The sequence below is a fragment of the Nasonia vitripennis genome, chromosome 3 (assembly GCF_009193385.2).
Source record: "Nasonia vitripennis strain AsymCx chromosome 3, Nvit_psr_1.1, whole genome shotgun sequence".
Classification (NCBI taxonomy): domain Eukaryota; kingdom Metazoa; phylum Arthropoda; class Insecta; order Hymenoptera; family Pteromalidae; genus Nasonia; species Nasonia vitripennis.
In genome coordinates this window covers 19,781,053-19,797,161 of record NC_045759.1, presented here as the reverse complement: position 1 = coordinate 19,797,161, position 16,109 = coordinate 19,781,053, and the positions used below count along the sequence as shown (strand labels likewise).

At 44.2% G+C, this 16,109-nt stretch overlaps 1 protein-coding gene across 21 annotated transcripts in view; it reads left to right on the top strand.

Moving 5' to 3' along the window:
• Positions 1-16,109, top strand: part of LOC100119820 (rap guanine nucleotide exchange factor 2) — a 116,899-nt gene that overhangs the window by 96,404 nt on the left and 4,386 nt on the right. For 5 of the 21 annotated variants that reach the window (XM_031927985.2, XM_031927984.2, XM_031927988.2 and 2 more), the window contains 15 exons: positions 5,630-5,842; positions 5,927-6,276; positions 6,590-7,051; positions 7,359-7,651; positions 7,828-8,140; positions 8,220-8,756; positions 8,848-9,032; positions 9,122-9,333; positions 9,412-9,646; positions 9,778-10,077; positions 10,247-10,294; positions 10,661-10,981; positions 12,806-12,922; positions 14,347-14,562; positions 15,611-15,805. In XM_031927985.2, coding sequence (XP_031783845.1) covers positions 5,630-5,842; positions 5,927-6,276; positions 6,590-7,051; positions 7,359-7,651; positions 7,828-8,140; positions 8,220-8,756; positions 8,848-9,032; positions 9,122-9,333; positions 9,412-9,646; positions 9,778-10,077; positions 10,247-10,294; positions 10,661-10,981; positions 12,806-12,922; positions 14,347-14,562; positions 15,611-15,805 — 3,997 coding nt within the window. Of the gene's footprint in view, positions 1-3,769; positions 4,094-5,629; positions 5,843-5,926; positions 6,277-6,589; positions 7,052-7,358; positions 7,652-7,827; positions 8,141-8,219; positions 8,757-8,847; positions 9,033-9,121; positions 9,334-9,411; positions 9,647-9,777; positions 10,078-10,246; positions 10,295-10,660; positions 10,982-12,805; positions 12,923-14,346; positions 14,563-15,610; positions 15,806-16,109 lie in introns of those variants that run through there. The other 16 variants (XM_032597802.1, XM_031927982.2, XM_032597806.1 and 13 more) reach the window with 14 other exon arrangements.

Genomic DNA, 16,109 nt, shown 5'->3' with positions numbered 1-16,109 from the left:
TCTATTATTCATAAAACGCGTTACGCAATCGACGGTCGTTGAAGGAGATAAACAACATCTCTGTATACATTTTCAAAGACAACTGCAGTATCCTCGTCGTTATTGCAGCTCGCATTAAAATCGAGGGCAAAATAAACAAGCGATCCTCTCTGTCTCCTACTGCTGAAAAAAATACATGAAAAAACGCGAAGAGAGAGAGAGAGAGAGAGAGAGCCTTTACGAGCGAGGCAGCGCCGGGGGCACCTTTAACGACTGTTTACTGCGGGATCCGCCGCGTGGCAGTCATATCTTCCTCATCTCGGGGATATTGCACTTCCTATATAGGATTCACCTCTCGGCGCAAGAGGAGAGAGAGAGAGAGAGTCCACAGGCTTGTCTCCCGCCTCTACTCTCTCTCTCTCTCTCTGCTTCTTAATTTTCTTCGTCTTCGTCTCGCTTCTTTCGTTACTTTATAACGCGCTGCAGCACAGCATCGAGGAGGAAAATATCCGTTAATTTGTTTACACGAATCGTTACGGAGATCGTTAGTGTTATTATTATATACTCAGCGGCGTTCAAATGTGTGTCGTACTGCGAGCAACAATTTCTCTTCTTTTTCACGATCCGACGAGCGGCAAAAATGATGATGGAGCGACAAAGTTCATTTGCGTCAATGTTAATGTCAATTACCATTGCGACATTGTTCGCGCTGCTGTCGAAAACGCCAGCCGTAACTGCTTGTGACAAAGGAAGGAAAAAATTACTCCGAGAGAGAGAGAGAGAGAGAATTTAATGTCGCGCGATTGCGAAGTTTTTCGCGGCTAATTTCACTCGAAATTTCTCGAGTCGCGTTATACGAAGACAATGTGCGGCATTTTTTTTTCAAAAAAAAAAAAACGGGTTTAATTTCTCTTCGCGTTTACGCCGCGTACTTACACAATTTCCAAGCTTCAGTCGACAATGCGCGCGGCTTCTGCATGAATTATCAAGAAAGCATCTCTCGCTCCGCGGCACAGAGAGTTTCAGCTTCGTATACACATCCACCGTAAACTCCATCTTTATTACATTTTTCCGAGGCGCAGTCGCGTCTCTCTTTTGCATGGATAATAAAAAGCACTATACGCGCAGCTCGCGCGGGACGGCTAAAATAAATTCTAAGTCTCGCACTCGCCGTGAAAATGAATTTCTCTCTCGCGAGCTTTTTTTTGCAGGGAAAGACCCTTTTCAATATTCAGAGGAAAGCAGCAGCTTCAGCCTCAAAGAATCAGCTTCGTTACACGGCGCGCGCGCGAAACGATGTTTATGGTATTCTCGCGGCTGATTACGCGCCGTCGGAGGAGAAATTGCGGCGGCCTGTCTGCTGCTGCTCCTAATTACGTGTCATTCAGGCCCGTGTGTGTGCGGCTCGTTAATGTCGCGCGATTCAAATTCCAATTTTCCCGCCTTTATGCCAGCGGAGAGAGAAAAACTCGTAAACATCCCATTTTGCGAATAGGTTTTTACAGAGAATTGAGATAAAGCACACTCGCGCGTTTCGTGTATACAGAAGAGCATCGTGATGGCACACAGAGGGAATTATGCCGCTTAATCGAATCAGCACAGCGTTGAAGCGGCCAATTACTCGCGGCCGCTTCGAAAACACAGTAGAGAGAAGCCGACGAGGCTCGTTAGAAAGAATCCGCTCGATCAATTAAATCGATTTAAATCACCTTTCCCGCAGCAGCTCGCAGCTCGTATGTCCATTTTAATCGCTGCGACGAACAGATTCGCCGTATTAAGCCGCTCTCATCCCACTTTGTATAGCGGATGAACGGACATATGTATAATACGCGACGAGGCGGTGTATATTATGCGTCCGTTCTGAATTAATCAATAAAGCGCTCCGTATAATAACGACTACTGTGTGTGGATGACGACGACTGATTTTCTCGAGGTACTTCGTGCGCTGCCGCTGCACTGTCCCCGTTTCGGAACAATTAGATCCATAACCTCGTTCCTTTGTTTATCCGACCGTCAGAAAATATGCCCTTTCGGCGATCGATATCCTGCAGGGGGTTAACCGCGGAGTGAGTCACACTCGGGCGAATTAGTGCAATCGAGTTATACATCGGCGATTCGATCGCGCCGTGATTCCTCTCACTCTCTCGGTCGCAATTTAGCGCCGGTCCGAGAGACGCGCGAGTTCTCCTTTCTATTTTTGAACGCTGGACGTGTATCTTTATACGACGGGATCATCGGGTTGACGAATCCGCCGGCGCCGAGGGCGTGTGTGTATAGTGTTTCGTGAGTCAGAGCCGCGCGCGAGAGCGGTGTCCGTATCGATTTATGCGGTCACCCCTAAATTGAGGAGTGAGAGAGAGAGAGAGAGAGAGAGAGAGAGAGAGAGAGAGAGAGAGAGAGAGAGAGAGAGAGCGCGCGTATACGGCCTTAGCCTTAAACTGATGCTGTCTCTTCCGCTTTTGCGTTGTGGGTATGCGTAGAAATAAATCATGCGGCGGGGAGCGAGTTTTTATTTATTTTTCGTAAAGCGTTGCGTGAAAACGTTCTTATGCGCGAGGTAAACGGGCCGCCGGAGAATCGTAAATCTCCCGGCGAGCGATTATACAAGCACCGAGTGAGTTGTGTGTAGTTAACAAGCCGATTAACAACAGTAATTACCGCTTTTACTCTCGTCGCGCTGTTGCCAAAATCGACCAAGCCTTCTTCTCTTCCCTCATTCAGCGGCTATTTTTCTCCCGGTCCTTCCCTCGCTCGAGATTATGCACGAGAGAGGCGTGAGTGTTAAGAAATTAACGTATGTTCTACTCTATGGGCGAGAGAGCTGAGTAAAGAAGAGATAATGATTTGTAAGCGCGCCGGTGATAAAGCGGCTGGAATGCGCGTCCATACAGGCGATATTCGGTGGATGCGGGGCCTAACGAGAAAGTGAATTAGGTAACTCGAAAGCCTGCGAGGAAAGTTTCTCTCGTGTGTACCTATGTATCGATATTCTATAATAGCCGCACTGGTCTATATCTTGTATACGTACGATTTTCTCCTCCCGTTATCGATGCTTTTTTTCCCCTCTAAACTCCTCGCGTTCGGTGCTCCCGTTTTTTCTTTCACGCCGCCGAGATAAGAGCGAGTATATATTTAAATTCGCGAATCGGCGCAAATATTGGACCGAGTCTAAGGGGATCGCCGGCTTTGATTTACGACGCTGCAGTACACTCGCGTTATATTTACCGCTCGTAATTCATCGTTCGCGTATATCCATACGTCCTTGTTTACATACGCGCGTAAAACGCGCTTATCTCTCACCTGCGAATGAACTTATCTATCTCTGTCCGCATCTCGGAAATTCGATGTTTTTCGAGGAAAAAAAATTCTCTCACGACACGCTTTCCCATAAGCCGCGGCGCGACAATAATCAGCCCGGCGCATCTCGTACACACGAATTTTCCTTTTATTAATCCCCCGCCTTTGTGCAGGTAGCTCTATACAGTATACCTGCACTATAACCAAGTTTTCCCTGCGCGTTTATAATTTCCTTTCTCTCTCTCTCTCTCTCTCTCGTGAGACACGTTTCACCGCCGCCGCTCTCTCTCTCTCTCCCAACCGAAAAGCCGTCGAGCTGCAGCGCAACAGTACATAAGTAGACGCGGAGAAGGGGCAGCCCCGCTGCTTATTTATCCCTGCGAGAGAGAGAGAGAGAGAGAGAGAGGGACGAGCGAACGGAGCGCCTTTAGCGGTGCGCTCGAGCCGCGCCAGTGGAATTCGCCCGCCAGTTTAGTGTTGGTGCGTGTACGTGAGGAGCGGCGGCGGCTCTCTAGCTTGTAGTATACTCTCGTATACAGTTCCGTAGCGCTGCTCTCGTCTTCTGGATGACTGTGTTGGGCCGCGCGCGCGTACGATTTTTCGGTGTTGTGAATACTACTGTACTCGCCGTTTTTTCCTCGTCTCTGGGTCTCTACATCTGCAGCCGCGGGAGCATCATACCCGAGTGCAGTATGACGCTCGCGGGAAAGACTTGAGTGCGCTGTTTGTGCGAGTGTGTTGTGGAGTGCATCGGCCTGCTGCTGGAGCGATATATCGGTCGCAAGAGGAGATGGATACCTTCGGCGGCATGTACCAAGTGAGGGTCCCAGTTCGTGCGTATAAAGCCAAGGGAGAAAACGCATCGCCGAGCGTCGTTTCGGAGCGAGTTACGAGTTAATGCTTGCCTTGCCTGCCTGCGTCTATACGCAGCTCGCTCTCCTCGCGCTCAGCTCGAGCATTAATTTTCATGGCCGCCAAACGGGCCCCTCGCGCTCTCGCGCGCGCGTGAGAGAGAGAGAGAGAGAGAGAGAGAGAGAGAGAGAGAGAGAGAGAGAAACGGAGAGCCGATGCACGCTCCGCGACCAGCGTCGCGCTTTACGTGTGCCCACCGATATAATGCCCTCGTCGCGCGCTCCGAAATGTATGTGGAAACACCCAGAGCCCCGTATTCTCTCTGCGACCTGCAACAACAATCGCGATAGCTGCCCACCATCTGCTCGCGAATCTCCGTGTGTATACATAATACATATACACGTACGCGCACAGCTAAGGAGCGAGTACGATCCTGGCTCTGATGTTTTCTCCAAAGAGAGGCGGCGCGCGCAAAGGAGTAGGCTGATGCGTGATGTCATGTCGTGCCGTCCTAACCTAATCTCTGCTGCTGCTGCTGCTCTGTTGCGTTCCCCCTCGCGCCCTCCCCACAATCACGCCCATTCCTCGTATATGTTGCTTACGCAGCCTTTACCTTCCTGACCCGCGATACACAACTCGGCGCCTGGGAAATTGCATTCTAGCATAAATGCCTTGATTCCTGCGGGCTCTCTTCGCGATGGAATGTCGCGGTTTCTTCTTTTTTTCCTTTTCGTTTTCGAGCGATTTGCATTAGCATTCTTCAGTTGATGCTGTTGTGGCTTTGGTACACAGCTGTAAGGCTTCGCGACGTTTCTGGCTCATGATCCTGTTTATTTTACTTTTGACTTGGGAAATGCCTTGAACTCCTTCTAAATTAATGCTGGCTTTACATTCACTTCTATAAATGAATGGACTGCTCTTTGTTTACGTAAGGAATGTTGATCTGTTTGCAAGGATCAACAAGTATTTTGGCCTGACTAATTTGCTAAACAGTGCTAATTTGTTTAGCACGGTTGATAAACAAATGCAGAGTTGCACATGGCGTGCTGCTTGTCTTCCTAACTTTCTTCTCCTCCATGCGTATATCCTCATGTATTGCTGGTGGGCAAATTGAGAGATATGATGTACACGATGTCATTGCTTGAGAAGCCAGTGCCAATTGTTGAGACTCTTTATTCCTTTATTGAGAATGAAAGGCCCAGATGAACGCTAAACGATGCCTAGGACAAGCTTCATGGTCAGATTCTTTGAGATGCTCTTTCCTTTTTTTTGTTGGATGAGGAACTGTTTTCTAAGTAGTGCTTTAATAGATGCTGGAAGTATTGGCAATTATAAATTACATTCCTGTCATTGAGAATGGCAGTTGATTCTTGGAAATGAGTAGTTGTTTCATATGATCAGAGCTGAATTATTTTCGTCGATTCCCACTATATTTTTAAGATGCAACTACAATTTCAAAAAATATTTTGCTAAAATGCTCACTCAATCTTTTTTTTCACAGTTTTCACAAGGCCTTACAGGCCGACCAGAGCTCTATCAAAAATCCAACAGAAGTAGTCACTCCAGTGACACTAGTTCAGCGTACAGTGGCTCAGACACCATGACATCTGTACAGAGCTCTCTGGACCAAGATCCAGATGAGGTTGATCTCTCTGGTCTGCAGGAGTCTGTAGTGGACAGTGATGAAGAGGAAGATCTTGCCGAGAGTATGGATGTAAGTGTGGATTTCATTTGAAACAACCAAATCTTACAATCCTGAATTTTTAAATTAATCTTCATATTGTAATTAATCTTGCAGAGTCTAACTGTACGAGACACAGTCAGAGAATGTCTTGAAAAAGATCCTGGAGAGAGGACAGAAGACGATATCGAAGTTCTTCTTGACTTCACGCAGCATCTCAAGGCCTTCACAAACATGACTCTGGCAGTAAGACGGGCACTCTGTGCAGTAATGGTGTTCGCAGTGGTTGAACGTGCAGGAATGGTTGTTCTGACCGATGGAGAAGAGCTGGACAGTTGGAGTGTCCTCATCAATGGAACAGTGGAAGTAGAACACAATGGAACTGTTGATCAGTTGCATGTGGGAGACAGTTTCGGTATTCTGCCCACAATGGAGACACTCTTACACCGCGGGATTATGAGGACAAAGTAAGTACTTGAATAAGTAAGGAATTTTGTTTACTTGACTGCAGTAATAACAAAACAGTTTCATTAGTCAGACTAGAATGATGTTAAACAATACACTAACATAGTTGATAACTTTTGTTTGATACATTGAATTTCAAGTACCTTGAATGTTTACTAGCACAAGTAAACAAAACCTAAATAGCACAAGCACAATCACCAAACAAACTCTGCATTCAATCCAGATACACCACAAATCGCTGCAAAAGAAAAAGAGCAAACAAGCACAATGAATCAACTCTCAAACATTTTCTCACTGATGCATTTATGCACACAGGTGCGACGACTGCCAGTTCGTGTGCGTCACCCAGGTGGATTACTACAGAATTCAGCACCAGGGTGAAGAGAACACGAGGCGACACGAGGAAGACGGCCGTGTTATTCTGGTCACGGAGTTGCGCGGTGCCCTGGACGGCGGGGCGCGACGCGGCCACGTCGTCATCCGGGGCACATCCGATAGACTAATGCTTCAACTAATCGAAGAGAACAGTATTACCGACCCGACTTACGTCGAGGATTTCCTGCTTACGCACCGTACCTTCGTCGACAACTCGCAGTTCGTCGCTAATCAGCTGCTAGAGTGGTTCGAGCAAGCCCAGGTCAGAGACAGGGTGGCACGCGTTGTCCTTCTGTGGGTCAACAATCACTTCACGGACTTCGAGACCGATCCCATGATGATGGAGTTTCTCGAAAAGTTTGAGGCTTGTCTCGAGAAGGAGAAGATGCTCGGACAACAAAGGTTCGTTAATTTTTTTAAGAGTAGCGAAATTTTCGAAAGCAAAAAACTGCATAGATTTGGGTAAATTCCACTGACGGTCGAAGGCTTTTTATCGTTATTTGTTAGCCGTGTAGACTTTTAATCGAGAAAAAAAGATAATGATAACGCTTCTTGGGCAAATCTGTCTGTTTGTACAATGATTGTTGTGCAACTGACGCCAAGCATCGAGAAAAAATTTATAAAAAATGCCTATATCTAGTGAAACAAGGCTAAATAATTTTAAAATTCAAGAATGCGTTTTTTAACAAACTTTATTTTTTCCAAACAGATTGTTAAACATTGCGTGTGCAGCCAAGGCGAGGACGCGAAACGTCGTTTTGGCACGACCAAGTCGAGACGAGGTTCTTCACTTCAGTATCTTAGGAGGCTACGAAAAGAAATATGGTATATTTATTTCTAAAGTAGAGAAGAAATCGAAGGCGGAGGACGTCGGACTCAAGCGAGGTGATCAGATTCTCGAGGTCAACGGACAGAGCTTCGAGCACGTCAATCACGCGAAAGCCCTGGAAATTCTCAGAGGTTCGACGCATCTTAGCATCACCGTCAAATCGAATCTCTTAGGTAAGGAGGCCGTTCGTGTCATTCGCTTAAAGAACTACATGTCTGAGTAAATTTATTGCAATGTCATGGCATTAGAAAACGTACATTAGCAATGCCGTGGAACAAATGATAAAAATCAGTATCGATTAAAAACAAGTGTTTGTTCTTTCAATTAATGGATCAAATATGATTTTTAGCATTCAAAGAAATGCTTGCGAAGCCGGACAATTCACCACGACAGCGCAGCCGACCAAGCAAACCCGAAATACTTCCGAGACTGCAGACTGATCCGCGAATAAGGTTATCGACTCACGTCGATCCACTGACACCTGTTAATCCTCTAAATCCAATGGTTGGCGGAGTGCCACTTCTCATTCCAGCCGACAGTAGTAACGTCTCACCGTGCAAAGACGCGAAAAAGGAGCACAAGGGTTTCATGACACTTGGACCCAGAAAGAGATTCCAAAAAGCTCTCATGAAGATGAATATTTTGCCAAAGAATATGATCAAGTAAATATTTCTCGTTCTGCTTTTCATAAAATAGACATTTTCGTGCATAAAAAATGTAAACATTGTATTATATTTGCAGCGACGGAGTTCACGCGGACGATCCTTTAGGACCACCTCACACACCTCCGGGTACCGGTCTCTCCCAGCAGTCTTCCAACCTATACCACTCGCGCTCCAATCCCGACCTGACCTCGCTTTACTGTTACGATGAGCCGCGAGCGCCTGACTACCCAGAGCACGTGCTCAAGGTGTACAAGGCCGATCAGACTTGCAAGTACCTGCTCGTACACAAAGAAACGACGGCCCATGAGGTGGTCATGCTTGCACTTCAGGAATTTGGAATCACTGAAAGTAGCTCAAACTTCTCTTTAGCTGAGGTTAGCGTTGGCGAAGGTGGTATGATCAAGCAGAGGCGATTGCCTGACCAGCTGCAAAATCTGGCCGAAAGAATCGGTCTGAGCTCCAGGTATTACCTAAAGACAAACGGGATCTCGGAGACTTTAGTGGCAGATGAACAGGCGCCCGATCTGGTGAGGGAGTCTCAAGTGCATTTCCTGCAATTGAATGCAATCGAAGTCGCTGCTCAGTTAACTTTCCAGGATTTCAACATATTCAGGTGAGTGAATATTTTTAGTAATAATGTGAGCATTAGGTTTCCTTACAACATCTGTCAAATTTCGATCTTAACATGCATATTTTTTCAACAGGCAAATCGAATCTACCGAATATGTGGACGATCTTTTTGAATTGAAAAGTAAATACGGTGTGCCAATGCTGAGCCAATTTGCTGAATTGGTTAACCGTGAAATGTTTTGGGTTGTAACGGAAGTATGCTCAGAACATAATATTGTTAGGCGAAGTAAAATCATCAAACAATTTATCAAAATAGCACGTAAGTACATTATATTTGCCCGATTGTACAAAAGGATACTTATAAGCATATTCGATCATATCACTCAATTACCAATATTTTACAAAAAGGTCAATGCAAAGAGTGTAAAAACTTCAACTCTATGTTTGCAATTGTCTCTGGCCTGGGTCATGGAGCGGTTTCAAGACTCAGAGCCTCTTGGGAAAAGTTGCCAAGCAAGTACCAGAGGCTTTTTAGCGACTTGCAAGAGCTTATGGATCCCAGTCGAAACATGAGCAAATACCGACAATTGGTTGCAAGCGAACAAACTCAGCCACCGATCGTACGTTTTGATTCGCAATTTATCATTAATAATTTTTCCGCAGTGAAAAGTATCTTAACTATTACTTACATTTTTTAGATTCCATTTTATCCAGTAGTTAAGAAAGATCTGACCTTCATTCATCTCGGAAACGACTCTAGGGTTGAAGGCTTAGTGAACTTTGAGAAGCTCCGAATGATAGCGAAGGAAGTTCGGACTCTAACGAACATGTGCTCGTCTGCTTACGACTTGCAAACAATGTTAGAACGAGGAGGACAGCCATCTAGCTCTGCTATGGTGGCTCTCAATCAAATGACCACGGGTAATAATCAAGGTAGCAAAGTTGATCCTCGTGTTTTTTGCTAACTAGTTACTTTGCACCTTAAAACTGTTGAATAAAAACATGGCCGTAATCAACCTCCACTCTTTTGGAAAAATGCTCACACGAAAAATTGCACTTCACAGGCGGACAAACGGCAACGGTTAAGAGGCGAAAGAAGTCTGCCGCTGCACCCAACCCAAAGAAGATGTTCGAGGAGGCTCAAATGGTGCGACGCGTAAAAGCTTATCTCGCCAACATCAAGGTCATCTCCGATGAAGAGAAGCTCCATCAGTTGTCAGTTGAGTGTGAACCTCACGTGGGAGCAGTGGCCATGGCAGCAGCAGTGCCACTCGGTGGATCACGAGGCAGAAGACACCCGTCTCCGACTCTCTCAACGACGAGCAGCGCCAGTAGTACGAGCGAAGGAAGAAAGAGTATACAAGGTAAGCTTATCGTTTATTATTCGATTGTAATTCACTTAAAGAAATCATTGATCTTACGAAAGTCTATATCAATCATTCGGGCGGTAAAGTCGCAATAATTAAGTAGAATCCGATTATTAAGCTAAATCGAGTGATATTTATGTTCTTTATTAACCTGGTGATCCTCCAGGGAGTGATTGGACAGTTCGCCCAATTAACCGCAATATAAATATGATTGGTAAGAAAGAAAAAGATGATTCTTATTTATGTCACACTTTTATAAGTCATGTAATAAACGATTATCACCTACGCGTCCAATCATTCCCTTGAGAACCTTCAATTAGTTTTCTCGTAACATAGCATTTTTCCATTTTGTAGAACACTCCGATTCCCTCTATAACAGTGCAAAGCAGAATTCGTGCCGATGCATATAAAAATACGTAGTGTGTTCTGTCGCAATAGACAATTAGCGACAGATAGTCAACATGAAATATAAATCCGCAACAATCTACCCTTTTAGTTGAAAGCTGCGATAGTTAAGCAGCGTAGTATCCATGTTCAAATTTACTTTATACTTGAGTACTGATAAATCACTTCTACACAGGCACAAAGTTCGGTGCGGCATCACCCCAAGCGGTACGTAAGATGTTGGCTCTCTCGGACCCGCATAAGACCCGGCCTTACCAGCCGAAACACTGTGCGGCACCGCTTCCGGTGCCCGGACTCGCTCTGCACTCATCGGCACTGGAGCAGAGCCCTGGCGCACCTCGACGCGTCGGTTCGGGTAGCAACCGCGTACCCATGCACGAGCGTTCACACAGCGATACGCCCTCAGGCCTGCCACCACCGGTCGACCTCAGCGCTGAGAGTAGTAGCGTCACCAGTCTCAGCAATCTTCAGCCGCTCAGGAAGACCTTGACCAGCGGTGAGTAGACACGGCTTGAAACAGTCGATGTGCTCCTCCCACTCCTCGACGTCGTCGTCGTCTCTCTCGCATATTATTATCTATTATGATTATTATTACATAGAAAGGTGCCTGTGTTTTATATTACTTTTTTTTTAATTTTTTTTCTTCGAGAAAAAATGTGTCGTGTGTTTTCTCTCTCTTTCTCGCTCAATCATTTTTATATTTAACGTTTTTTGTATGTTTCCTGGATTGAAATTTTTCTTGAAAGCATCGATATATTAACGTGCAACTATACGTTTGTTTCGTAACCATGTTACTTTATACTTTATAGTGGATGATTTTGCTTGATCTCGTTATAAAAAGAAGCCATTAACAGATGAAAACAGTATTCAGTCAAATCTTCCATCCAGGATCGGTCTTGGCTCGTCTCTGTGGCCAGCGAATGACTGTTTACCTCTTGTTTATATTAGTTATTCACATTCTTGTTTATTGCTCTTAATACAAAAGTACAAGCTGAATCATTTATAGCAAATTGTCTATTTAAAAAAAAATCAAAAAAGAGAGCGAGGATGAGAAGAGTGAGAGGGCTGAGAATGGAAGGAAGAAAGAGAAAATGATTGTACATGTGAGTAAAGGGAAAGAGGAAGTTGACGGCTAGTGAATGGTCTGGACGAATGAGACAGAACGAGTGAACGAAAACAGGAGAAAGGAGGCCCCTTTTGTTTTGCACGCTGCACAGCCGTCACGCAATTATTACTCATGAGTGTTTTCATGTCCTCTCGTTGTTTTTTATAACCACGCGCGCACGCATTATATATTTTACTATACATACGCCGAAGCTCGCGCTTTTTACAACTATATATACTGAATTCACGTCACGAAAATACTTACAAACACTCGGGTAAACTTTGTCACTGTTTTTCACGCTCTTATTGCCTTCTTGTGACGGGAGAAATGGGACAAGCGGAATCACATCGTGAAACTCATTGATATCATCATCATGTATATTAAAAACACTGGCTTTGTAGTAAGATTCGTTTGTGCAAATTGATCATATAGCGTAGTTTGCTTCCAAGTCACAAACAAATTATAAACAATATAAATACACTTGAATCATTGAAATAACACGTCTTATATGATAACTAGAGACTTTAAGCATAACACGAAAAATGTATTACTGATGATCCATTAACATGTTGGTAGTGCTTTTTATGAATGCAAATATTGTTGTAACAAGCTATTCTATCTTTTTCAATTGCTAATACTTTTATTATTCTTCATTTTTATTCTATATATTGCTCTTTTATTTTTGAATTTAAAATGAAACTTGATTTGAACAGTAGATGGTGGAACTATATTAGTGGCTTAACTAGTTTTCAAACGATAGCGTTTCAATCATTTTCCCCATGTGACGTTCTTTTATGTTAGAGTAACGAAAAGCTTTACTGCTCTCTACAGTCAAACGCACAAAGTTAACTGTAGAAATCTGTAGTGGATCATCCAGCGACTCATTTTTTCATCGTTCGCAAAAGTCATCAGTCCGGCGGCGCGTACGTTGTTCTCGAAAAGAGTAAAAATAAACTATATAAATCACCTAGAGGGTGGCGCGTTGACGGCTATGAGTTTTCATATCTTCAGAAAAAAGTAACCATATACCACAGTAAAAGTTGCAAAAAAGAGAGAAAGTATACGTATTGTATAGTAGAGACACGGCGAGAAGATGATGATTGAGAGGCGGAGGCAGCGGGGGAATGTGATACTTACGAGAGCGAGAGCAACCGCATCAGACAGCAAGAGAATAAGTAGTGATAGAAATTTGTGTTGGGCGTCGTGTTTGCGTAGGTTCGGTGACGAGCAGTGACAGTGGTCACAGTACCCAGCTGGACAGCCACAGCGGGAGCAGCGTCGAGGCCGGCGGCAGTCCACCGCCTCCCCAGAGACGGCACTCTGCCATGCAAGGTACGTAAAGCACTGACCAACTCGAGAGCTCAGAGAGAGCTTTCTTCTCTCTCCTCTCTCAAGTGTGTGTGTGTTTGTCTTCTGTCCTCCATACCCCCGTCCGCGCGAGATCACTCGAGCTATTGCTGCTGCGAGACAGCTGCAGTCTATGCGGGAGTTAAACGATATTTTATTGGGAATCGAGGAATGCCTTGGCTATCGTTGTTGTCGTATGCAGATATGGATGAACGGGATCTTCATTTTTGCGAAATTGTACGCATCATGTACAGAAAAATATAGTTACATAATTACAACAATTAGTCGTATATTGTACAACTTCGCAAAAACGAATCAACAAATTCTGTTCACGGTTACTTTACATAAAAAATTAGTTTAATGAATTAAACTCAATTAATTCGGTTTTACATATAATCGCGTCCATTCGTACATCTCGACGATCATCTTATCAAATCTTCGGGAAAATTTCGTTTATTGCTATTTATACAGATCGCAACCTAAACATACATTATAGCGCTATGGCAATAAGAGCATGCTTGAAAGTAGAAGGCTTTTTTTAATCGTCGTGGTTACGTGTTCTCATTCTCGTACGTGTTGGTTGTTGTTTCGATTGAGTAAAGAAGGGTTATTATTCGAGGTATCATAGTTATGCATCTAGTAATGTTTACTCATTGAAAAGCCTTGGATTTAAACTTTAGTCTTTTATCGTAAAGAAGAATACTTAGAAGAACTGTAAATAAATCTGTACATAGTATCGTTCGAAAGCTGGAATGATAATATTAAGTTTTTTTGATGGATGTTCTTCTTTGCATCGATTATTATTATTAAAATTTTGAATTCATCTAGTCAGATAGTTTTTCTAAATATACATTTTTATAATAATAGTATTGTACAGTTAGCAAAAATATTCTACCAAAGAATACAATTCTGCTTTTGTATTGAAAAATATTACTTTTCTCATCTCGGTGTACATAAAGTAGCTAGAGAATTTTACTGTACATAATAAAAACCGAGCTGTCTTAAACCTTCTGAAGATACAGCTTTTACGCGACGCGCGCGTGCATCTTTTATCAATTCAGCGTTTAATTTATTCGAGCTATCACAAATTTTACAGCCTCTCACACTTTAACGTCCCACTGAATTTCTACTCTACACCCGATAAAAGATGCACGTGCTGTCAGCTTGAGCAAAAAAGGACACCTCTCTGTGTATATCTGTATATAGTCTTGTTGCAACGAACTCAACGCTCGCGTCTCGAGAACCGAGGTAAAGTCGACCTTTCTCTCTATCCTTCCCACAACTCGCTCGTATCCATCCGATAAAGAGGTGACAATTTGTAAAACTGGTGAAGGGTGTAGCACTAACTTTAACACGAATTACAAAAAAAAGAACAAACAAACATTGGTGTCTGTGTGCACGTGGAGCAGGCTCGGTAGGTCAGTTCGCGCGCGCCGCTCCGCCGTTCCCGCACGCGGTGGCGGTCCTGCCACCGCTACCCAATCACCATCACCAGCACCAGCTTAAGCACCGGGAAAACGATCATCATTATCATCATCATCACCATTATCATCATCCACCGCCGCCGCCACCACCACCGTTACCGCCATCACGCCAACGCCATCAACCGGTGAATCCCCTCAACGGTGAGTCTCCTGGAGGAGCAACAGGAACGGGAAGGTTGCTGAGTAAACGGATTGCTGTGCGCACACCCTTCGAGAGCACTTCTGCACTGACGAATTGATTTTTTTTTCAATAACCCTCGAGTTTTATACCTGTGTGAACAATACTTATAACGTCGACTCGTGGGGTGTATTTCTAATTCCCGTTTGATCGATTGAGATTCATCGCGGGATATCCTGTAATTTATTACGTATCGCCACGTCGTCTGAGCGTTTGATTTTCTTTTTGTTGGCTGAAGGACGGCGACGCTTTGGATTTCAGTCCTTGTGAAATAAAAAATTCGTTTTATTTTTATTTTTCACTTATGAGAATGGTGTATTTTGCAGGTTCTGAAATTTATAGCGTCCGAGGTAAAAACCACGTCACCCTTATCACATCATCATAATGATCACGATTGTACATGAGAAATGGGCGTATTCAGCTGCTGCTGCTACTGTTTTGTTACGATCGCTTTTGTCTATGGCTTGGTGATGGCTTTGTGATTGTTTTATTGTACTGCAAACATGCATGCAAACGCACGTGAATGTTGTGCGATTGTGATGCTTATAATTGTAGGTGCATGCGCGAGTTGCAATGGAATTTTCTTGGATCTCCACTTGTTAATATTTCTTATATTAGCAGAGACAAAGGTTCACTATGACAAACTGCTTCTTCGAAAGATCAAAACAACAGTACTTGGTTGGTTTAGTGCAGCATCTGTTGGGGTTGTTCTGTTATACTTATACCAGGCTTAGAGAGTGACGTATAACGGTGACTTTGTTGAGATGCACAGTGCAGAGTATTATAACATTAGCAAAATGATTGATGCCAATTGAATTGAAAGCATAGAGATCAATCTGCACTGAGTCATCTCGCTGAGTCAGTTCCCTGCCATCGAATTGAAACTTAACCCCTCACAGAAAGAAACTCAACAACATAATCGCGACTTTCCCCCTAACACACGCAAACACACGCGCAGCCATAACAAAAAAAAAGAGAACGAGACACAAGAACGCGTGGAGCGATTTTCAGGTGGAGCAGTATCGAGCGCGGGGATGAGCAGCATGCCGCCTCCACCCTTGCCTCCGCCGCTGGGCAGGCGACTACCGGGGCACGAGTGTCGGGTGCCGCCAGATTACAAGATTGCAGCGCAAATGGCCAGACTGCACAGGCTTGGACGGGCCCACAGTCACGAGGGAGTCACCTACCGCAACGAACACGAAGATGGTATATAACGACATTGACAAGCGATTAACACAACGGGGAAAAACGACTGGAACCGCGAAACTTCTTCTTTTTTACTTGTGGACATTGGACGACTATGTATTTGAGAGTTCAGATTGACGAGACTGACGAACTGGTTAGGCTGACTGTGATGTCACACAATATCGCTGCAGGTTCTTTTCTTTTTGATTTGTTTTTTCTTTTCTTATTTGGTTCGTCGTATTTGGAGTTGTCGATGCTCTTGGTGGGATGATGATCTAGGTATCTAATTTTATCTGTTACGTGTTGTTAAAAATTTTACTTCTAT